Below are 25,479 nucleotides of genomic sequence, written 5' to 3'. Positions count from 1 at the left end.
TCCTAAGGCATTCAGGAACTTTTAATTTCTCCCATGGGCCACCAGTTTCAAGCATGGCCTACAGTGCTTCTGAATTCTGGTTTTGCCTAGGAACAGTTACTTTATTCTGTGATCATGTGCAAAGTTTGCAGAACAGGGTGTGATGTCTTCTGCGTTTCAGGTAACTGGCGAAGTAGACTAATATTCTTCACTAAGTTATAAATAACTTGTGGGTTTTGAAAAAATTTGAACTAATAGCTTCTTTGAGATGGAGTTTTTAGGGCAAAAAATAAAGTATGAGAAATCACAACTCTACTTATACCAGACTAGCAGGGGATCCTGAAATTGTCCCACAAGTAAAACTTGAAGTTTACTCAGAAACAGCTTCATTCAATCTAGACATGTCCTCCTAACTTTCATATTGAACACACAGGGTGCCTTAAAATTCAGAAGCAGTTTGTGCAGTAGTGTTCTAAATAAATTGTTATTCAATTGTAAAACAGTGGATAATCTTAGACAATACTTTTTTTCAGTTTGCTGGGTTTATGCTTACCCACAACACACAGACATGCAAAAAACTATTGCCCAGAAAGTCTACCACAAGATACTCTTGGAAACAAAATGATTACTCATTTTCATCAGACTCTGAGACAATTTTTCTTTTTTAGAATGCCTTTTGAAATTTTCATTCAGTTTTCATTGATGGTATCATTAAGTGTCAATCAATAGTGTTTTTGAACAGGCAGACTGCTGCTTAGAATTAATGAAGGGCAGAAGACAATAATAGATTTCTCAGTAATGCAGAATAAATTAGGTGTTGGTATTCAGATGTGAGCTGCCAACAGTCCCTCATGTTGGACTGACTAAAAATTCCATGATAAGAACCGGCATGGTGGGCTGGAAGAGCCATCCCACTGGCACCCCATTGTCTCTGTCCAGTCCCTGTGGCCCTGAGGCTTTTCTTTACCAGCACGCAGAGCATTGACCCTCTGAATTGGCCTGCACAGACTGACTGGAATGCACCCCTGTGACCATTTGCCTTTTGGGACTTCCTCTGTAAAATAAGAGAATTACCTGTGCTTTTCCCATGTTGACCCCAGCACCTTAAGATACTCAGTAAGTGTGTTTTCGGGTATTGGCACAATTACCTTTTCTATTTTTTGGGAAGTGAAAATAGGCAATTTTTTCTTACTCAAGTGAAAAATTCTGCAGTGAGTCTGAGGTGAAAGCAGATTAAACATAGCTGTGCAAATCTGAACATCTATGTCTGAACTCAACAATCAGAAAGGCAGTACTGTGAGGGGAAGTAAGCAAGCGTTATTAGGGAGTAAACATCTAATACATGTAGGATGGAATACGTAGAGAGGTCCCTCTTTGGTGATTATAAAGGGATTTAGAGTTATTAACATGCACACAACACCTTCCTTTGGATATCAACATTTATGTGAGATGAACCCCACTCAGAGGTAGGTGGGATCATGCTCAGTATTAATAATCAGCTTCAAATCCTTCCAGAATAGCAAAGGTTTGCTTCTGCTGTCATTTGCTTAATACCAAAACCCCTATTTCTATGATGACATTCATACTCTTAAATCCTTTCTTCAAAGATACCTTAAACCAAGCTTTTAGAGGTGTGTGCTGAAAAAGAAATCATTCCACTGCAACACAGTAAGGGCTTGGAAGGTAATTTCTGTAAATCTCTTAAATTTCCAATCCCAAAATTACTGTACTAGTTACTCCTGTGCAGAGAGTGCAGAAATTCTGCATCTGGTGGTGCTCTCTGGTGACCCCATTATTTCAAACAAGGATTAAAAAAATTCCCAATGTTCATGCAGTAGCATGGGGTCAGAAAAGTCATCTTTATGAACAACATATTAAGGTGCAAGATGTAGAAAGGGACATGAGCTGTTTATTCAAGCTATATTAGGCTCCCACCAATGTCAAGATAGACTGAGAAGTAGCAGCCTGATGTGGGATGTAAGACTGCTTAGGAAGGTCGTGTTAGGCACTGAAACACTGTTATTTCAGAGGTTTAGGGTAGGAGCAGAAAGAGATTATTTTCTCCTGTTGATACTTTTCAGTACAGCCTATCTGATTTCAGATACACTGGCCAGCACTGGAGTTTAGTGTCCTTTGTTCCTTTCTTTTGGAGCAGAAATGAACGTTGAGAGATTTCAATTTGCTTTTCCAGACCTTCACCTCTTCAAGCCAGTGGCTCTTTTCTACATGTTTTGTTTTCTAAGAAAACCAGTTTCTAATTAGGAGGAAACCATGAAAGAGAATGGAAAACTGTTTTAAAAAACATTTTAATATGTGATGCTTAACACAGATTTCACCTTGAAAAGTTAGTGTGTAATGAAGCTTCCACTGGCTTTGATTTCACTGAGGTGCTGGTGGATGCTCTTTACTGCAGCTCATCACCATGCTCTTAGTGGTTTTTCTCAGTGACCATAATAACAAATTTACCTTCTACATTATGACAAAGTCTACTGCTGTGATGCAGTAGGTCCCTATTTTCAAATTCCAAGTTGCTTCTGAGATTGTCAACCCAGACAATCAGCTGACATAAATTATCATAGCTCCAGCAGCTCTTAGTGGTCCATGTGCTGTGACCCCAAAGATGCTCTACTGGTTTTCTAACACATGTTTTGGCATGGTTTGTGGCTGTTAGAAATGGGGTTGTTCTGAATCCGAAATGTGCAGGCATTCACCCACACTGGACGTTATGCTTCTTTTCTGGGCATCTATCACCGTCCCTTGTTCATTCTATAGGGCTTTGCTTTCTCTGCAAAAAAGAAAAAAACAAAGAAAAAAAAAAAAGAAAAAAAAAAGAAAAAAAAAGAGAGAGAAAGATTAAAGAAATATATTAAATGAAACAGCTAAATCCTCTTCCAGTGCTAAACCTAAGTGGGGAAAAGACACAAGTGATGAAAGAGGTGAGAATATATATTTTGCCTTACAGCAAATCAGCTTTGCTGTTATAATCGGAGGAAATATGATGTCCTGTTGTGAAAAGTCAAAGGTTTGGGAATTACAGGCTTTATCCCATTAAAAAAATTTTAGAAGGTTTTATTAAAGCAATAGTGTTGTATATGGTTATTTACTATGTTTTGTCTGTCTGTAGATTTGTGTTTACCTGTTAGTAATAATGAAAATAGAAATAATTACAAAGTAATATAAACAGAAAATAAATATAACTTTTTAGTTTTGAATGAAAAAGTTTTAATAACTTTTTAAATGAAGTCCTGATAGTTCTTTTCTGTGGAAGTATAGAGAAATTATATCTAAGACAGACTTAGGTCTGTCTTAATTCAATATGCAATATGTACTGTGTATTATTAACGTAATGAATTCATTCCCTAGTATTTCCTGGCTGCAGAACTGGAAACACTTCTGCTGATTTGATCCAATCAGGACCCTGCAGGCTGCTCCAAAAGGGCAAAGAGGCTCCTCCAAACCTATAAACTTGTGGGTTACCTGCTGCAATGGCCAACCAAGAAGCTGATTCCTGCCTTGCAAACCTCAGCAGAGGTTTTTCAAACCTAGGAGAGCCTGTTTCAAATATAAACTCATGAAACAACTTGGGGTGAAGAGCAGTTAGTTTATGCTCATCCATAACAGCTCCCACTCTCATCAGAAGGTCCCTAACCAGCTGGAAGTCATTGCCAACAATTATTGCTGTTCTGTTTATGTATACTGGCAGTTCCTAAGTTGAGAAATGCAGAATGGGCATTTTCGCAAGATCACAGAATATAAAGCAGATTGTCCATTGTAGAAGTGGAGGTCAATAGTGTTTCTTTTTATTCTATTGTCTTATAGGCATAGAGAAGTATTTTTTTTAATATGTATTTTTGACATGTTTTTTAAGCAAGGTCAAGATTTTGACTGTCAGTTTCAAATAGTCAGGAAATGATGTGTTGTTAAATGTGATATGGCAGCAGCTTCTACACACTCAGAGTCCAAGTTTTTCTTGGATTTTCATTAATCTGTGATGCATTTTCTGGACGACAATTATTGCTTAATGGCCAGAACTTTAAATTTCATCTGTGTAAACAAACAGCATTTTATATGAAAGATAACATGGCAAAACTGTTAGCCATCTGTTTGGCAGCAGAACACTTGAAATATAAAAATGTTAAAATCTCTTCTTAATTAAAATTTTTTCAATTAATTGTTGTTACTAGACATGTAAGTAGATGCAATTATGCGAAAGATAAGGATTAATTTGCTGTGGGCAGCTATTATAAGCATAAAAAATTTTGGCATAGTTAAAAAGTATATACTTGCCTTTTTTAATGTAATATTGTTTTAGATATTCCAGGACTAACTGATGATAAAATGCTGATATTTTTTCAGAGATTGTGCACCACCCTCCACTGTAAATATATCTTCTTTAAATTCCATGCACAGTTGTTTTAAACACTTGTGTTCTACTAGGAATCTGACTGAAAGAGGTGTTTGGTTATAACATCATTCCAAAGCCTGATATTTTAGGAGAAGAAAACATAGAAAATGTTCTGGGAAATGTAACTTCTTTATAGTCAAGTCTTGACACTTACTGGTGTGATATCCTGTATATTTGTGGGATCGTACCTCTGGGACATAGTGTTTGTGTTTAGGTTTGTGCTCACACTAATGCTATTCCTATTTCATTTATTCACAGGACAGCGATATGGAGGCAATGGTTGAGTATTTGGAGAATGTCCTGAATAGCAGCTCATTGGGTAAGATGATAAATCTTCTTTAGATAGCAGCAGTTATTAGCAGTCTGTATGTCTCACTGTCCACCTATTTCCATTTTGTAACAAAATAACTCAAAAAATGTGATCTCCTTAAAAATTACTTCCTTAATCTACTGCAGAGAAGTATAACTATGCCAAAAAAAGAGGAATGAGTAGTTAAGTGCTTTTGTTGAAAATAATAAAGCCGTAAAGCATGCTAGTCAGAGGTATAGAATGTTATATTAAAAAAAACCTTTTAAAAACTTGGCTACTGTCATTTTTTCTCTAGAGGAAAATGTTTGAGGATGTGTAAGCTATTTTATAGTTTTTAATCCTGGTAACAATAGGAGAAAATGAGTTGAAATATTTAATTTTTTAAAAGTTATGATTTGGATAATAATTTATGTAACAGTATCTCATTACAGGTACAAAGAAATCAGTGAGAATTTAAATTTGTAGTTTAATCCTAAAGTCTCTGGAAAAATACTGTCTGTAGATTTACAGTTTGAAAACCTGGGTCTTTGTGGTCTACTTAAAAGCTAAAAAGAAAATTTATATGAAAGAAGACTGTTTACTGTGGCTGCCATAATCCCTGTCCTCGGAGGCCACCAGGTGGCACCTTGCCAGCAGCAGCCTGAGTGTGAGCTGAGTTCCCAAAGGCTCCCATGGGAACGGCAGCCTCATTTAGCTGCTTCATTTGCACTCGTTCAGTTGGGATAAACCTGACTTGGTATTATCTAAAACCACAACACAGGAGACTCCTAGCAAGTCCTCCTTCCAGGGATTCTTCCAGTCCTGAGCTCTGTTTCACCCCTGCTTGTGAGCCTGGACAGATGGGAAGAGAGACTCAAACAAGAAGGATGAAAGGGAGTAGTCAAAGTCGTTGCCATCACAGTCGTGTAGCCACTAGTCACCTTCTGGGCCCCATGTCAGGGAGACTCTCTGGACTGAAAGAAGGAACACTTACATCCAGTTTCTATTCACCCTTACAGAGAGCACTCTGTCTCCAAATTTGCACTCTATGCTTTTGCAGCATCACTGTCTGCAGTGGATTTGCAGAAGTGGAAATAAGAACAAAATTTTGTTCAAGAACAAAATAAGAACAAAAATGTTCTTCAATATTCTGTCATTTAATTAAAGAGAGGAATTGCCTTGAGGGCTGCTGAGAACAAACAAGAATATTAGCCGAAGTCAAACAATGGTGTTTTAAAACAAATCTTAGTATTAGAAACTCCCTTATCTTAATCTTTTTCACTCAGTATTAGGGACAAGAAGATGCCTTTTTAAAAATTGTAATATTAAAGAATTAAATTGTGTTTTTATCACTAAAAAATCTCCAACCAGTCTGTGCTGAGACTTATAGCCTTTCTCCAAGCCAAGGTAGTAAATAGGTATGATTTTCTCCAAAGAAATATATGTGATGATAATAAGAGACAAAGCTCCAGGTTCTCTTTTATCTTTGTATGCCCAGTGTCATTGAGAAAGTTTAAACTTCCATTATTTTAAGTTCTTCCAAAATCAAGCTATAAACCTGCAGTTGGGTCATTTTTATGTGTTTACTAATATTCATTTATACCCTGCATATTCTTCACTGGGCTCCAAATTCCCAATACATCAACATTTTCTGTATATGGTGCATTTTACATACATTAGATACTTGCTGTCTTTTTCACCCTAAAGCTAGTTGTGTTCCCTTCCAGGTGTGCATTTCTTTTACTGACCACTAGCACATTGGTTTTAGCAATGGCACTGCCAGTACTAGCCAGAGCCTCCCTTCTTGTCATCCCATACCTGTAGTCCTTTACATCTCATCCTTTGTTCCCACTTTTCAAGGCATCTGCTATTGTACCAGGCTTTTACTTCTCCACGTTATTTGAATTAAGTTAGTTATAAATATGTCTTTCTACTCAGAACACTACTATACATCTAAAAGTGGAGGTTGTATTTTACAAGAATAAGTGGAAATAAAGCAAAATAGCCCACTGTGTAGTAATTAGAAGTACTGCTGCTATAGCTTAAGCAAATAAATCAAAATTTCTGTCAGGACAAGGCAGGATCAGGCTCAGTTCCAGGCGTGTGCAAGCAGTGGCAATACCATATTACTGGGCTACAGAACTACAACAAATTTATAATGGCTACTCCTTAAACAGTATGGATTTCATGGCAATAATAGGGCAATAGAAGCAGGAATCTGGCCAGGACAGAATTCCTTGTAGCATCTATCATTGTTAAAGTATTACAAAAGCATTGAGCCATTTCAAATTGTTGTTAGAGAACAACCAAGAAGAAAAAAAAAATAGAACTTTTTTTTTTATGTCAGCAAAGGCTGTGATAAAAAGGATGCAATAAATATACTTTTTTTTTTTCAACAGGTGGAATTTGTTTAGTATAAACCTCAGTGTTTGTAAAAGGACTTGGAAGCTAGCTGAGTTTTCTCCTCAAGAGGTCCCAGAATCAATCCAAGTACCACAACTTTTGTGGTACACAATTGCTTTTGTGTTGGCTATACAGGTCCATGAGGAGTGCATTTGAAATAAGATAGACCATGCTGATTACTTGAAAAATTGGGAAGGTCCCAGTAAAAAATCTGCAAAAGATAACGGAGTTTGAAAAACTCATTTTAAAATTTACTAAATTTGCTTGGCATTAAGGAAGAGAAGGTATGGGGCTGTTGGGTTACTTTGTATTGTTTATGAATCTGGGAAACACATTTGATTCTAATCTTTTATATCTTGTACAAAAAGGCATTGTAGGATCTCATATGTAGCAGTGAAAGCTAAAGAAAAGAAATCTGAAATACTAACAGAACTTTGTGATTCAGTGGAGATCACAGCTTCACAACACACCATGGCTTATGAAGATATACAGTGGATGTGTATCACCAATTCTTTGGTCATTAGCAGAAATGTTTGTAGGAATGCCTTTGGACCATAATTTATGAAAACTCTTACCAGATAATGCACCTGAGAATAAATTCCTTTCTCTACAGATCCTCAGTGAAAACCTCAAACTAGTGCTATATCACCTGAAAGGACAAAGATCTTTTGCCCTTTGCCCCATGTTGTTACTGCAATACTGGGTTAGACACTGGGAGACAGTGAAATGTATTTAGAAAGCACAATACCTGGTTTTGAAAAGTCAGTATTCTTGTTGTTTCATTTGGTTTTGTTAAACGGATCAAGAAGGATATATTGGATAAAAAAATGCAAATAATTATCTGGTAACGTTTTGAAGAAGCTTAGTTCCTTGTTGTGTGTTGATATGTGGGTACATAAACTGCCTGAAGCTGGGTGCAAAATATATTATTAATCAAGTAACTGCTTTTTAGAAGATATCTTTGATATAGAAGTTGGTATGGTTATGAATCACCCCAGCAAAATTTGTTGAGGTGTGGTGTAGCACCAATGTATCAAGCTCTTAGCAGTCTTCACTGAGAACTCATTTTTTTATGACTAACCACACCTTTGCAGCATCCTACAATATTCAGTTTGTGCTGCCTTGCAGTAGCCAAAAAATCATATTAAATGGAGAGGAAGATAGAGAATTTGCACATAGAGACTAAGTTTTTATTGGCCAACTGCCAATGTGTAAAGTAGACAAAATATGAATTATTTAGCCAGAAATCCCAGGGGAAACAAACAAACAGATAAAAAACCAAAAAAACCCACCAGACACCAAACAAGAAGGATGTCTTTAATAGTGAAATGTCAGAGGAGAAGGAAATATTGTAGTAATAAATATACTGAATTCACTAAACAGAAAGAATATGCTGAGCTCTTACTGCAGTGACATATCCTGTAATAATAGTAATGCCAGAATTTATCTGGTGCCTGTGGTTAAACGCACTCTTTCTTAAGAGACTGCAAGGTTTATATTTTCCTTAGGCCACTGGTGCTCAGGGCATCAATTTTTAATTGGTTTCAAAGCACCAAAGCCCTGCATCTAGACCTTAATACTGTGCCAACTGAAAGAGGAGCAGGCAGCCCAGTAAGCCACGAGCACTGCTTTGCACAGCACCTGGGGTTTCCTCAGAGCTATCCTGAGGATGGCTGAATTTTCCAATGCTGCTAAAGGAGTTGAGTGCTTCCAGACTTCATGTAAAAACATGTGGATATGCATGTGCACTGTTACAGTAAATGATCAGGAAATGCTTTTCGCATTAATGGGTAAAATAGTTGCTAGTAAGAACTGGGCTTGACATTTTTCATCTTTTGAACTACATTAACAATGCCTGAGTTGTAGTACTTGGGCACCAGATAACTCGTAGACATTAGGTGTAAAATAAGCTAGGAAAATGTTTTAAAATGTGCAATTGTTTGTCCATCCTGCTAACAGAATCAGGAATCCATTTCTTCTGTGCTTCCAAGCTTCTGAATCCAGCAGGCACTCACTGGCAGTGATTCAGTAGGATCACTCACAATGGAAAGTTTTAATCTCAGTATTCAAATGGATGTGATCAGGGTCTAGAATCATGCAAGGCATGGGAGCTTAACTGTTGGAAGAGCCATGATTACACATTCCAGGGAAGCATTTGGTGTTCTCTGGGGCTGTCTATACCAGCTCATAGAGGGAGGGGAGCTGCAAGCTCCCTCTGGCTGCATGTGGTCCCTGTTAATGCAATCCAAACTAAACCAAACCCCAGCTGAGTCCAAGCTAAAAACTCCTGGTAGAAGGGGAGTGTGTGTTCATTTAGACAAAACATTGTGTTAACATTTTTGACTTTTGCCTTGTTCCTATGCTATGTAAAGCCCTCCCATGCCTGTTCAGAACTTGGGTCCTCTGTGGCACAGCCCACACATTTACACCCTGATACGTCTCTTCTTTTGGGAAGTGAAATCCTAATGCCAAACAATTTGTAAAAAGAAGCTAAAATAGCTGCTTTGTTCAGTTTAACAAATTGAGAGTGAAATAGGATCTTTTTTCCCAATTATAAAGAAATGAAAGCAGTATGCAAAAGGGAAGGAAAGAACTGCATAAGCCAAAAGATAGCACTGGCACAGGAGGAAAATGAGCATGAACTGCTCGATAAAGAAATTTTATCAGGAAATAAGGGGAGATTTTAGCCACTAGCTCCCAGTGAGGCTTTGAAATTGTCTTTCAATGGGAGCAGTCAGGGCAAAAAATACATAAATTTCTTAGGAAAACCACAGACTTGTATGATGGGATGACTACATGAAATTGTAGCATATTTGAGCTGATTACCCTGACTGTGCTCTGTGATTCAGCACTTCTGGGTTCCTGTGGATGAGTGCCTCAGTGGTATGTGAGCCCTAGGTCCTGAAATATTGCAACAGCTCACAAGGCCTGCAAACAGAAAGAGTGGGGGTGTGTGTTTGTGCATATGTATATTTTTTACACATACATATATATTTACCTATACAGGTATGTTTATATATGTATATTCATACATTAAAAGAGTACCTTTATCTGAAGGAGAAACTGATGCTGTAAGATAAATACTTCCAGTTTACAGTATTGATCAAGCTCAATGAGACACTTGCCTGTTAGGAAGAATGTTCTCACTCTGAAAGATAAGTTAAAAAACAATGGAAGAAAATGCATATTGTCTAAGAAGATTTAATTTTGTTGGATATTTATCCATCCCAGCACTTCCTCAAGTGATTATCCTTTCTGTTGTAATTCCTTGTGCATTCCTTGTTATTACAATTCTGGTGCCTTTAAGCTATAAACCTACTTGTCCCTCAGAAAGGAATTGCCCTTAATGTACATTTAATAATCTAATTAATCTTTAATTAATGTGGCACTGCCTTGTCAGAAACAGGAATAGTCTTCCTCCTTCTGACTGCCCTTGATTCTGCAATAGAGCTCGGGGGATGAAGGTGAATAAGGCTGTGTGTCTGTGCATTGATTTGTAGGCTCGAGGACTGTCACCAGAGTGTCTCCAGGGGTGCCCCAGGGATTCAGAGCTCTCAACAGTGCAATGGCTGAGACGAAGCTGAAACGCATGAGGGAGTAAGTAGCATATTTATGTGTTACCAATGTGCAGGCAAAGAATATGGATTTGAAAAACTGCAAAGCACAGCAAATAAAACCCCAAAATCCCATCAACAAGAAGTGGATGGTAAAGGTGTTTAGAGACTTGCCTACTTGCCTCCAGAGAGGATGAAAGTTGACCCTCACTTCTGATTATTTTCTTGTAAGCTGCACAATCACTGATATCCCTGCTGTCATGTCATTCTGGATTTCACTTTCTTTATTAGCACAGCCCATGCCCATAAATCACCTGCAGATATGCACATTACCAGCACGTTTGCTCCCTCACCCACACTTCATTCTTGCCAGAAGTGAAAAGTAAGTGGGTTTGTTTCCCATGGTGATACAATGTTTTAAACCAACCAAATTTGCTGCTGTTGGCTGGGGTTTTCAAATGAGACAGAGGAATGTACATGGGTAGTTCCCTTTGAAACTCACTGTCTGCTTGTTTCAGCATTGCTGAAATCCCAGCTTTATTTATAAAGGTTTCAGTGTCTTAATAAAACAAGGATCTGTGCTGCCTTTCTAGAATGTACTGGTTAATGTATCTTGAGCCTTTATCTTGATTCAGTAATTTCTGGCCTTGCAGGATTTATTGCGTGCTAATTTAGGTACTGATCTGATAATCATAACGATGTGTATTATTTCTGAGCTCAAATATTCTTTGCAATGTTGCAAGATTCAACTGCTCTCAGAATGTAAACTCTATTAAAAAGGGCATTTTTTTTCTCTTGTGTAGGTGGACAGTGCCTGTAATATGGTGGATGTTACTGGAATATAAATAAGTTCAAACAGTAGATGCTAATAGTTATTTAAGTGAGCTCTCTGAAGAAAATGAGTATAATTCCAACAGCATTGATAGCAATCATTGTTTAAAACAAATCACCATGAACTTCAGGAAAACATCAATCACATTTACTCCTAAAAGTAGTTGTTTGGTTTTATAGTACTTCAAGATGCAGCAGCTCCTAGTGTTTCATTTCATGGCTTAGCCTTTATTGTGCAACCAGTCCCAGGTCTCATAGCCTTGCACTTGTACTGCTTTCCATCCTCTTTTCATGGAAACTACTTATAAAAATAAATTTATGCATTGTGTTGTCCCAGCTACTTACAAGGTGAGATTTTTAGTCAAAATGCCCACTAAACTTACAAATTTCACCTGGTGTTCTCATGGTTCCTGGATAAAACTTAAAATATTTGAACTTCATGGTCATTGCTTTTAGGGCTGAGGCATGATTAGATCACTTCTTTCAAATTCTGTTTTTAGAGTGTTTTTTCATGGAAAAAGCATGGGGTTTTTTAATGGTTTGTTGTGACTCACATTATTGTCCTTTCTCCAAAGCATAGCATGACTTTTTCCTTTTCTGAATATGTAAAGCTTAGAAAGGACTTAATTGGTTGAAAAGTAAAGTGTTAAGAAACAAGTCAATAAGCAGAGTACCCAGCATGCATGTGGTCAAGGAGATCCCTGCAAACTCTGACCCATGGCCAATCTGCACACAGGGAACAGTGGGGTTTTCCATGGTGAGAAGGAAGCACATCTGGATATGAATCAGTACATAAAGCTGTGGCTTTATGTACTCTGCCCATCCCTCTGCAAACTTCATATGATGTGTTTTTTCCACACAACAGTGCCGCATAAGCAAGGCTAATATAATTTAGACTTATGCTATTCAGTTTTACTCAGGTTGATACAGACTTTCGGCTGGGGGGAAGATCTTCAGATGACAGCTTCTAATGAAAGAGACAATGTGGGGGATTTGTCTCACAGAGACTGAGTGGCTGGAGTTCCTAAAGGAAAAGGGAAGAGCAGAGCAGAGGAGATAATGTGGAGGTGCAGTGAAATCTGTTTGGGTGTCAAGTCACTCTAGAAAGAGGACTATGAAGGTTTGGGATTTGCACCATTTTCAGATGTTAGGAGCAGTAGATTCTGATGAGGGAGACTCCTATGTCATGAACTGTTCATAAAAAAACTTTGTGCCCATGCATTACAGATGACATTACTGAAAGAAAGTGTCAGTAGCTCTGATAAAATGCTAGATTCATCTAAAATAACACAGGGTCTAACAGCGATAGTGCCTTTTAGCCATTTCCAATTGACATGTGAATAATGTTGGCTTGCAAACCCCTGTAACAAGGCAGTCACTTGACAGGATGTTATGTGCTCATTGCTTGAATTACTGCAGCATAATTCACTAAAGGCCTTCTTTGACTTGCTGTGTATCAGAGCATCAATTTAGGAGGTTTCTACTGTATTCTTATGCAGGACTTGACAAGGGTACTCATGTCAGAGGGAAACTGCTAAAAATCTTTATGGGAATATAGAAGGAAGCCACTGATATTCTTGAATGTGGTAGGTAGGAGTGCTTGGCCTCCTATTTTAAGTGAAAAGAAATGCCTTTTTTTTTCACTACAACCCCTAAATATTTCCTGACTTTTTCTTTCCAATTACCATTGCACTCTCTGTTCCAGTTGATCACATCCAGCATCAATGTGAATCACTGTCCTCTCAGTAAAAGTCATGATAAAATCACCAACTCCAGTGACAATTTCTGGTTTGTTATATTTGGTATCAGAATCCATTATAAACTTCATAAGAGCAGAGATTCAACTTTACCTTTCAAGCAGAGTTCATTGTCTCCACAAAAATTTCCACTTCAGTGTTAAGCATTTTGATATTGGGTTCTGCAGTGTTGATAAGAAATCTCCATTTTTTGAATTAACTCCCACCAAGGTTATCATTCTGCTCCTTCCCAGCCCTGCATGCCAGCAGCGAGAAGTCAACCAAATATAGAAATGGGAGCTGTGAGACTCATTCCTCATATTGGGCTTTGAAACAGAGGAATCATGGTAGATGCAGGAAATAGGAGGAGCCATTTCCTGGTATTTTCTGTCCTGACCACCGTCTGATTCTTGTGGTGGTTCCCATTCTTGGTGGTATGAGGCAACTTGGTGCATGCCGAGGCTGAGAAACGTTACTGCATATGCTGTCCAGAGCCAAGTTATCTTCATGGAGAGATCCATGAGGACAAGCGAATGACTGTTCCACTCATGCTCCCCTTTAGAGACTTTCCAACTTTGCATCTCAGGAGACAACCACGCTGTTCTTCAGAAGCAACTCCTCAAGCCAAAGCATTTTTCCTCTGTCAGATTAAATTGTAGTAGCACCTATTAATTTTTTCCCCCAAGGCCCATGCAAAAAACTTAGTACAGATCGTTCTGTGCTCCTTTGTGGAGATATCCATGAATATCTACAATGAGTCATTTTAATAGCCATGAACTTTAATATACACTTTAGAATTCAATAAAATGTATGGCAGTAAAAGGAAAAGGCTTTTATGCCCAAAATTTTAAGGAAATTAAAATCCTTTAGCCCAGCAGTAAGCACCTCTTAGTCAGTCCCCAAAGTCTTATGCACAGCAGCATACCACGATCAGGCAAAAGACTTCATCATCCCCTGCTGAGTGTAAGTAAAGCAGTCTTTCAGAAGTCATGAAGAAAAGGCATTGGGTGATATTTTATTCTGCTCCTGTGAATGCTCATAACACTATTGGTTTAGACTCATGAGCAGTATGCCTAGGTATGCTTCTTGTGCTTGTGATGCTGCCATCAAATGCATAATTTATCTTAAAAATTCAGAAATAAAAGTCATTTTGAGGTCATTCAGGAGGCACTGGATGTTCTTTGAGGTAAGTAGTCCTAAAATGCCAGAAGTTTAAAAGACTTCTTGCACATTTATTTGTGCAATTAAAAAAAAATATTAGAGTAAAGAAAGTGTTTACTTGATGTAGTATTTCAATTTATGCAGAGTGGACCTTTCTAAGCCAACTGAAACTGGTTTTGTTATTGATGTGATTAAGGGCAGCTTAAGTGAAGACAAAAGCAACAAATACAGAAAAGCTAATTGTTTTTTAAGATTTTGATTTAAAAACTTAACACTGGCCTTTTGATTGCCATTGACTGTCATGTTGAAGGTGTCATGACGTAAACGTGCTTGAGGAATAATTTGTCTTCTCACAGTCAAAAGACATACCTGGTAAGGAAGTTTATTGACACTGTCTGAGCTACCACATTTTTTGCAGGTGAATAGAGAGTACTCTTGAAGGTATTGATCTTGAAATGCTTTTGAGCATTGAATGTCCTCTTACACACATCACAGCATTCTGTCCAACACTCCATTTCCAAGTAATGATTTCTGTCTAGTGATCCCAAGACATCTTACAGCATGACTGTAGTTTTCTGCCTCTCATGGGCTAAGCCAAAATTTTGTTTACATATCCAGCTTCCGTGTCACAGTTTCTCACACCTCATTTTTAAAGACCAGTCTAAAGTGAGTCTAATGAGTTCATAATGGAAACAAATCAAACATCTTAGTCCATAAGTTTCTCTTTTACTGAAAATCTATTTTAAGATAATTGCACCATTACCTTCCAGACCCAAATCTGAAAAAAGTATTTTGGGTTTGCTGTTTCCTTTATAAGCAAGTGAGAGTACAGTAAACTCAGCAGGAACACTGAAAGATTGAACCCATCCTGTGCGTGACCGAGCTGGAATATTGGTTTTTGGCTACTGTCAGGGGGAAGTGAGCTCAGGGTCATTGCTGTCCCAGGGCAGCGACTGAAAGAGAAAGTGGGAACTGGTAAATCCTGGGCTTCTCCTGCCCAAGAAGAACTGAAAATGAGTGAGACAGTGTCTGCGCCTCAGAAGCTCAGGAGTCCTCTGCAGCAGAAGCAGCAGTAACCCCTCAAGGGCAAAGTTGGAGCTGATGGTCTAATTCCTCAGGCATTTTCCATGGGTCTTTGTTCAGTTTCTCCCCACTGTCCGTACTCCTCCCGTTTCCTTGACAAAAATGGGCTGCTTCCCTTATTGGCAATTTGTCTCTTGTGCTGCTCCTCTCCATCCTGCATCTGAGCATGGGAAGAGCATGTCACCTGCCAAGACCATAATTTCAACAGTTCTTAGCAGCTTTACATTTGATATAGTGCGCTTTGAACTAAATAATGATAACAAACTTGGTAGTTAGAGTGAGTGACTGAGTATTGAGGCACAATTTAATTTTGATTCATTTTCTTGGGATGCTCATCTTTTGCCCATTTTGCACATTACTTGAACATCAAGTTGTACCCTTAAAACAATGTGTAATATTTTGTGAATTTGCTTAGATATGTAAAGAAAACACAGATTTTTTTTTTTCAGCTTCTCTGGTGAGCTGTATGTCATAGATCCATGAGTCATTCTGTTATTCTGAATTTTTAAGGAGGTTTTTTTTTTTTTAGGGGACAGTAATGTTATGATTGCTTTAGCCCTAGAGAGAGTTTTTATTCACTTTGAAAATTGCATTTCAGTAGCAAAACACCTAAAATTTTAAGTATAGATTCATTCATTTCAAAATGTCAAGTGGCCCCAAACACTCAAAACATTCAGAGAATTAGACTTATATTTCTTTTTGTTTTGCACACAAAGCATAGCTTGCCTGGTTTCTCATGCTGTGCATACATAATGCATAGATTGATCTGTTCAGATTTCCTGCACCTTGATTTTGTCAATAGTTTGCAAGTGTTAAAACGCTTTCACACAACATTAATTATACAGTCTGTTTTCAATATGGAACCACTAAAGAATTTTGACAGTGTTTACTATAAGTAGCATTGCAACCTTGGAAAGTTTACTGGAGAGAAATAATAGTAGGGAATTTTCCAAGAGGTTTGACACAAGAATGACCAGAGCTCTCTTTTGAAAGATATTAAATGTTTTGTTTTTAGGAGAAAAAGAAAGTACTAGATTTCTATCTATGTCTTTAAATGCCTAAACAGCTCTGCGGAGCTTGTCTTATTTTGCTGCAGACCCAGAAGAAACTGACTGCATAAATCTTTATAGGCCTTTCTGAAAATCATGGATCTACTGTCCATAGTTGGTAATTGCTTTTCTTTCTCTACAGATTGGTGTCATCATGGAATTGTATGGCTCTGCCAAAAGTAAAGAGAGAGGGGGATTCTCTCAAAAATTCCTTGAATTTGCCTTAGTCTTGTTTTGTACCAAGAACTTTTTAAAGGGCTACAGATGTGAAAAGAGACCTGAAAGAAGTTGTGGACTTACTGCACCAAGCTTCAGGCCCCGTTGGATGGATATAGATGTGAACTAAGCCCAAATGGTTGATGTTTGAAAAACTGCTTGCATAAAACCTTATGCAGATGGGTTTGGGAGTCTTTTTATATGGTAGTGTCTATTTTTATGTGTAAGTATATACACACACTTAAATATTTGCCATACTTGGACGTCTCACATTCCACAGTAGTTGGGGTTTTTTTAGCTTTTAAAATGTCTTTTTGATTGGATTGTTTAAGAGTATTTTTACTTTTACTGTAAGCTTGTTCAGCAGGAGCTTGAATGCTGCTCCACCTCCCTCTGTGGCTGTACAGTGCACAAGCCCAGCTAGAAATTTTGTGAGTAAATTACTGTGGTGTTTGATATTTCTATCAAGAATTGTCCATCTCCATATCAAGAATAGTCCGTCTCCATACCAACTGATGACATTAATCTTTCCATTGAAGCACCTGACTCATTGACAGCCTTTAAATGAGACTGACCTATTGCTACCTCAGAGATGTATTTTTTTATATCCAGTAGTAACACTTAATAGAATATGGCTAAGGACAGTACTTGGATTGAGAAAAACTATGTAGTAATAGTACTCTGATTGATTCATTGAAATGCATAAGTACCTTTTCCTTTCTCTGATAGGCAAGTTGTTGGTTTTAAAACTGTAATTTTGGTATGAAATCCTAAGTCAAGAGAGACACCCCCCCCCCCCCCCCATATTAAGCCATGTAAGGAAATCAGCATTAACTCTGTATTACCACACAGCTGAACAAAGGAGTATGCAGTTATATTCTTAAATTCTTACGAGATCTGCATGTAATTATTGACTCCTCAGAGGTAACTACTGTATCCTCCCATGCCCACATTCATGGAGTAGCTGTATATTGTGCTGCTCTTCAGACACATCTGTCTAAAATGCATTGATAAAACAAAGCAAATAGCATCAGGTACGTGTTAAGTGTGCCATGGATTCTTGCTTGATCTTGATCAGTGATGCTGAAGAAATGAAACTGATGGCTTTTCAAAGATTCTTTGAATGCCATGGCACTGTTAAAAATCAGACTGTCATTTAAAACAATTACAGAAAGACTAGGAAATCTCAGACTGTGTCTAAAGCTACTGCAGCCCAGGAAAGTGTGTTTCAAGTAATTCTTCATGGCCACAGTGAAACAGCGTCATTTTCACCCACCCTACCTCATGAAGAACAGCTCTATAGAAGCAAATATATTTCCTCTCTTATTTTCAGTATTGGTAGTAAATTTCTTAAAATAGGAAGACTTGAAAATTGTAGCATTCAGGTTTGATTTAAATGACTGTGTTTTGTTGTAATTTGTTTCCTTCTGTGGGAAAAATGAAAAGAAACACATTTTCTCTTATGATAAAGCATCTTCTAAATTCATAGTAGCTAGAATTCAACTAGCATCTCTAAATTCTAATTAACACTTCTTCCAAGAGCAGATGTCAGCTTCAATTCCTATTTAATAAATTCATTTATCTCTGAATATGAGGTGCATGGAGAATATTATTGTTGATATTTTTTCACCTGTGTGTCTACATATTTTAATAATAAGATCCTTCTTAACTCATGGGAAAACATGCCCTAAATCTGCTTTAGATTTTGCAGGTCTTTGAAGTAGGACATCAGAGAGTTTTGCTTGCAATCAAATTAAGGTGCTTTAATTCAGGAATTATGAAGTAATTAAGGATGAATTAGGAAAATTATCATTGTGTTCTCAAGTGAAGAAATTTTCCTTGAGCAGTAATGTGAGGATAGTTGAAGTCCACTGAGGCTTGAAGGTGAAGGTGGGTGCTAATATTAGTAATTCATATTGCTTTTCTTACTAGCTTTTATATAATAATACTTTCCATTACTTTTATTTTTTTTTAATAAGCTCTTTGCTTACACTTAGCCATTTTTTTCACATTCCCAAGACTGAACAGCAGTCGGAACTAGAAAAGTGTTGCCCTACCTTTAGAAATGAGTTCCTAAAACCTGAATCATGGAACTTATTATGCCCTTCTCCTAGCTGATCTCAAGGGGTCTTTAAACAGCAACAGCGAAGTTTTGCTGCAAATGAAGATTTGAACCCAGAGCCATTTCTTTCAAGGGTCAAAGTTTTAATCATTTATAGTCAGTAATGCCAGCAAACCGAATGACAGAAAGATAACTCAAGAGGACAGAGATCTTTTGTGTTCTGACTGAGATAAACCTGTTTGTTTACTGAACCATAGATGCTGTAGCAGATATCTTAAGATTTTCTGGTACAGTTAGAAAACAATATTTTTTATGAGACTAAGAATATGTAATTTCCTGGTTCTTTTGCCAAGTCATCTCAGGAGATAAGTGTAACAACCCTTTTTTCTGAGATTCAAATCACTACTGGTTAGCTGGAAAGTGGCAGGATTGCACTGTTTTAAAGAAAAATATGAGGTTAAGAAATTGATGCTTGGAAATAGCATTAATTCAGGGACAAATCATTGTTGGATGTGTTGATGAGAATCCTAAGTAATACTGCTGGACTCCATGTGGTTAGCTCCTTGAGTTAGGAAGAAGAGAATTAAGAGGCATCTACTGAAATTATTCCTTCAAAGGTCCTTGCACTTGCTTTTATGTCCTGTGAGCCAAAATCAGCACAGATTTGTTCTCTACTTTACAATGTGCTCTTTGGTGGTTGATGCAGGTGGCCTGGCTGCATTTGAAATGATAAATGCCCAGGGAAATGGGTATTCCATGTCCAGAAAATTTCTTTATTAAGGTTTGCATTGATGTAGGCATGAGTAACTGCTATTTTGAAATAACTGAATTTTCTGTGTTTTTTGTAGCAGTGTGTTTGTTGCCTGTTATGGCAGAGGTGAGATGTTATTGCTGATGCCTGATCCGGAGGGACTTTCATGGTGTTACTACTGTGGTGTGTTCAGTAGTGGCTTCTGCAGAGCCTCTCCTTGCACGCACCACACGCAGCTCCCTGAAGGCACCAGTGAGACCAAGGTGGCTTTAAATGATAGTTGCCATTGTGCTAAATGACATTGGAAAGTGAGAAGCTGAAAAACCCTTTAACTGCTGACTTGTGTCATAGTTACCCTTCAAGGCTGGTCGTGTCAAGTTGTTGAGAGATATTAACTCGGCTGCTAATGCCCATGGAGGAGCACAAACTTCAGCATTAATCTTGTTTTGTGGCTTTTGTCAGTGTGGCATAAAGGTAGGTGTATTGCAATTGATCTCCAAGCCAGAAAGGAGATGTTAATGTGTAGCTAGTACCAGAACAGTCAAAATGAAGACCTGTGGGATAACAGAGAATTCCCTGTTCACCTAGGGGAAGATTTACAGCTTCCTCAGCCAGCTGAGAACACAACATTATTATATTATCAAAATTTAGTAATTTTGCACTGATGCCTAGAAAATCAACTGCAAATCACCAGATAGCCTGATAAATTCAGGCCCATTGAATGACTTGGAATGGTTTTAGACACCCTGTGTCTAAAAATTGCAGTTCTCAAGTCTCCTATTTAGTTCCCCTCTTACTCCAGCAGTGCCTGTGATTTTGCTGATATTCTTTGCTGTGTCTTGCAAACTCAGTAGCACCTCATCCTTGATAGAAACAAGTCTCTATTTTATGCCCATGCTCCATCATTATCCACAAATCAAATATCAATATGGCCTTTGGGTCTTGCTGAGGGTAATTTTTTCAGGCATGTGTTGTGTGCTGCATGAGAGCTGGCAACAAGAGGCATTTTTCTGCAGGCCACAGCTGCAATGGGTGACAGTATCCCCAGACTGGCAGTATCTGCTGTGCAGCCAGCAGGTTGATGGTCACAGCATTCCCTCAGCCCTGTGCCTCCTCTACCTGGAGCATTGGGACTGCTCTTTGCAGCCAGGAGTGAGGGAAGTTGAGCTCAATCCCTCCATCTAATACTCTGCAACAAAGAAAGAACAATCAGAAATACGACATTTAAGCACATTACTGAATATCATCCGAAGCCAGACCCTTGATACGTAGAGCCCGATGTAATTCCTTGGATTTTAGCATGCTGAAAAGCAATTTAGGCCAGTGTGGGGTAGAGGTCTGGCCCACAGTTTTTCACAGTAATGAAATCCCAGATGTCAGGTATCTCCTTCACTCATATTGTCTTGACTGAAAAAGAGATGATGACTCACAGTGAGTTTGAAGGTGAGTGAGCTATAGGATAGCATGAAGAGAGTAAATGCCAGTAAATCAGAAAACATGGATGGCCAAATGTGACAGTAAATGGGAGTTCTGCACTTGTTCTCACAGCGCATTTGGTGGTAAGGCTTTAATTCCTTTCAAAACATTAGTGTAGGTATCCCATATTTCATGTGAAAGAGCAATCTCTAATTGTGCCTCACCAGGATTTTACATGGATGGACGAATATCCCCTAGCACAGGATCAGGGCCATAGTGGACAAACCTCACTTTCCAGGAAGTGTTTTCCCCCTCCCTCCATCAGGATGATAGATTGACTGGGTGATGCCTCTTCGACATTTACTCTCTGAGATCCCGCACTTCTGCCTCTGTGATGCATAATGTGGTAGTAGAGTCAAATTAATGCAGCTCTCAAGTCCAAACAGAGCCTGATGTCTTCTTTTGTAAAAGCAGGTTTTAATTTTTGTGACCTACCCCGTAATTTCAACCTATGAACATTTTCCCCTTAATTCTATTGTATCAGCTATTATACAGATTGGCTGATTTGCATGCTCTGCCAAGCTGAACAGAGAAGATTCAAGCCTGCAGGTCACATTTATTAGCAGAAGCAATTCTCCCAAGGTATATGTTTGCTTAATTTTTCATCTGGAAATAGACAGGACTGCCAAAAAATTAAACATACTTGTCTAAGATGGAGAGAGGAGTCATTAAAGGCGCTGATGAAGTAGCAATGATTTCAGGATAGCTTTTTATGTATTGATTTTTAACTGTTGGAGAGAAATAGTGCTATTTTTGATTATGTTTTGTGAAGAAATGTGCATTGTTTGTCAAACAAATTTCTGTTTAGCTTTCAGTGGTAATCCAATCCCTAGGCTTCCAGTGTCTGAGAATTAATTATTTCCAACAGTTTTTATTTTCTCCTAAACAACATTCTTGGTAGAAAATAAAAAGGTAATTTCTAGTTACAGGAAGCAGGACTGAGTCAGGTCTAGACCCGTAGAGATTCCAGCTTGGCTCTGTGACTTCAGATCCCAAATCTTGGCTTTCTCTGCCCCAGGTTCCTGATCTGCCTCTGTGTCAGCAGAGGGGTGACCTGAAGCCAAAGAGGGATCACACCTGGGTATGATCAAAGTGCTAGAAAAGCAAAGAGCAAGTGGGATGAGAGAAGTTTGAGAAGCAATACAGTAGAATTCTTTGCAATGTTTTCCTAAGAATTGAGGAATTTACATAATATGCAACTCTTACTGGCTGACATTTCACTATGACTATGTTTTTCCTCAGCAATAACAGGATGACCATTGATAAAAAGGATCTACAAGATTACAAGTTGTAAGCCTTAATGCTGGCACCAGGAGACATCTCTGATCCCCTTCTCTGCCCCTGTATAGTTCATCCTTGATACAGCCACAAGCTGTGGGTGTGTCAGCTCCTGCTGCCTCAGGCACTGGCTGGGGAGCCTACTGCAGGCACTATATGACACGGTTCCCTTCCAATTACCTCCTTTTTGTCTAAAAGACAACTGACTCTCAACTGCTCCAATATGTAAAGGTTTAGTGAAAACAACCAAATCCTGTGTCAGGAGCATGAAGAGCAGGCAGACAGTCTCTGATAGCCCAAAGGAAAATTGCCCTGGTATTTTCATCAAAATGTGAAGCCATCACTGAGTGAAGAATTTTATGTTACCTGTGATACATGAATTTGAAGATATTTTTCCTTTAGGACGAAGAAATGCTGTTCATTGTCTTGCAGTTTTCAAATGGGTCTTTTTTATGAATCAATATTAAGATGCTGTGAGTGTGTGTTTTGTCACTGAGTCACAGATCTGCGTTCTGATAAAAGGAGAGCACTGTAGAAAAGAAAAAAGTGTCAAGTTATCTCATGCTGAGCTTGTACAATGGTTTTCTTGTATTTTATAGAAGCTAAAATAAAGGAGTGAATAACAAAGTGTTCTCACACAAACTGCCACTGGTGTTCAGCTGACTGGGGTTGCTTTTTTTGGTTTTGATGAAATACAGAGGCAGTAACACATGTGTGTTTAGCAGACTTGTAAATAAAAGAGTCTGTCAGACTCAGCATGAAGAGGATCCTTGGATTGTAACAATGAAGATGGCCATGCTTCCCATGACTTTGCTATGGCCGGGTTTTTACTCTTGGGCTCTTTGTATAGCAACTAACCACAGAGAAATTTTCCAGGATACTTTAGTTCCTTTTACTGTCAGGTAATAAAGGTACATCATGATACCATTTTAATCAAACCTACAGCATTTAGAAGGAATCTGCACTAGTTAATGCTTGTGCTACTATTAACACGAATTAACTTTTACTTGACCTTTTCTATAATATTTATCCCCAGGTCTGCCATTGGGAAGCTGGGAGTGGAGGCATTCGAGGCAGTGTACAGCTGCCTCAAGCAAGCCAGACAGCAGAATGCCAGTGAGGAGGAGATCAGGAGCTCTTTGGAGAAACTGGTTTCTAGAGCAGGTGATTGCTTCGAAGTCGATCAGCTGCTGTACTTCGAGGAACAGCTACAGGCTCCAGAGCCACATCTTCAGCTGTAACAGTGTGTCAGCAACAGCTGGAAGTGGCACGGAGGGGGAGCAGGCAAGTAAGTACAGGGGGTATTTGTAGGACACTGCTGAAAGTAATGTAGTATATAAACGTGGGTAAGCTCCATTTGAGAGTCCAGACTGCAGTGAGAAGTGGGTAAATATGGCATGAGTTTCAGGAGCAGGAAGAAGAGCAAACGTTTGTGACAGTTGAGGGAAGGATTCCCAGGCACGCAAGTCCCCTTTTTCTGCCACTTAAAGCATAAGGAAGGGTGACCTGGGCTGTGGCTGGACACCAGTCCTGCACTCAGAGCATCGCTGGCAGAGCTGCCTCTGATGGAATGATGAAGGATTAGACTCCAGCTGCTGTTGATTTCTATGCTAACTGATCCTTGTGATATTTATGCCCATAATTTTTGTAATTTGGCAGATTTACTCTTAAACATGTATGTATATGTATGGCCACTCAGCCCCTAATTGTCTTGTTATTATTGATTGTTCAAAAGGGCTGCATTTAATCTGAGCTTCAAAGGAACTGTGGAAATACATGCATATGTCCCTATTTATATACATATATGCATGCTCACATACACAGAAATAGGTGTGTTTATTCATAATGGCAGAAGTATGTCTGGTCATACACTGTACTTGTATAAAGAGTTTTGGATTAAATTCATTCTTCAAAAATGGGACAATAAACGGATTTTTTTCCACCTTGCACATTGTTACTCTTAATATTCTTTCTTAGTATTTATGCTCCCTTCTTCATATGCATTTCACTCCTGCTGATTTCAACTGTATATCAGGCTCTGATTATATGCCTGATGTTTTCCTTCTACCTCTTCCTTCCTTATTCTCCATTCTGAGCTCCTTCCTCCATTTGTGTAAAAGACTAAAGGTTAACAAAGCCATATGATTAGTAAAGGAATCTAAAATGAAATGTAGACCAAATGAATTTAGGCATTGAGCTGTTATCACAATCCTTATGCTTCCTGCTTTTTCACAACTCTTAAAGAACTTCAGAACTGTATTAAATAAATTAGAAGAAATTCATGTTAAGAATATCAAAAAACATTTTTATTTGACCTGAGTTATTTACAGTGAAGTATACTGGTACTGATGGCAAATTAAGCAGTGCTACTGATCCATCTTTATGACATGTGTTAAGAACAAAGCAAAAGGCAAGTAGAGTCATCTAAATCTATTTTAGCAGCAGCATAAGCTGAGGAAGCAAAAGGCACATCCAGCTACAGATGATATGGCACTATACTTCCAGCTCAAAGTAATAAGAGATTCTGATATGTTTCAGCTTTTTCAAGCTTCAGCTTTTATTTAGAATACATAACGTTACAAGCCAGAGACTAAAGTCCACTACGATGTTCACTGAGGTAGGGAAACATATTTGTGTGTTGGGTTTCAGTCTCTTTCCAATTATTTCTTCTTGACTTACACTCCCCATCCTTCTCAATGTTGTTTATTTGTGCCTGATTCCATATTTTCTGCACAGAACTTAAGACCATTTCAAAACAGAACTGCCAAAGTCCGAGATACAGGGGGAGTGCTTGGATGTTACAGGGATAATAAAGTCCAAAAGCAAATAATGAGTAACTGACACAGGGAGAATAATGTCAGAAGAAGATAATCTTCACTCCTTCATTTACCTCTGCTGCAATTCAAGATAATTTACCACGAAAACTTCAAAAAGAGCCTCTGTAAGCAGTCAATTCCTTTTTTATTAGTGACAAAGTCTTCTTGAAGCTTTTTTCCATGTAGCTTGCAAGAAAATATACCTGGGTAAGAGGGGGTCAGGCTCCTTAAGGCAGTCAAAGACTCAGGACATCATTAAAGGGAAACCTTTAAAACCTGAAAAACATGGTTTAGTCACTCAGATTGACTTCAGGGAAATGGTGGCTCTCTGATGAGCAGTATTTTCTTTCATTTGTTGCACAGGAAAAAGAACTCACAGTGCCTTCTACA

At 38.3% G+C, this 25,479-nt stretch overlaps 1 protein-coding gene across 1 annotated transcript in view; it reads left to right on the top strand.

The window, feature by feature from the left end:
- NEK11 (NIMA related kinase 11) overlaps positions 1-24,215 on the top strand; it is a 76,554-nt gene extending 52,339 nt beyond the window's left edge. Inside the window, exons 13-15 of the mRNA XM_066193554.1 lie at positions 4,643-4,703; positions 10,577-10,673; positions 23,310-24,215. Of these exons, the coding sequence (XP_066049651.1) occupies positions 4,643-4,703; positions 10,577-10,673; positions 23,310-23,514 (363 nt within the window). The 3' untranslated portion in view covers positions 23,515-24,215. The remainder of the gene's footprint in view (positions 1-4,642; positions 4,704-10,576; positions 10,674-23,309) is intronic.
- The last annotated feature ends 1,264 nt before the right edge of the window (positions 24,216-25,479 follow it).

This window comes from Chamaea fasciata, unplaced genomic scaffold (genome assembly GCF_029207755.1).
Source record: "Chamaea fasciata isolate MVZ Bird 193981 ecotype frontalis unplaced genomic scaffold, bChaFas1.0.hap1 SCAF_1, whole genome shotgun sequence".
NCBI lineage: Eukaryota > Metazoa > Chordata > Aves > Passeriformes > Sylviidae > Chamaea > Chamaea fasciata.
This window is presented reverse-complemented; position numbering and strand designations above follow the sequence as displayed.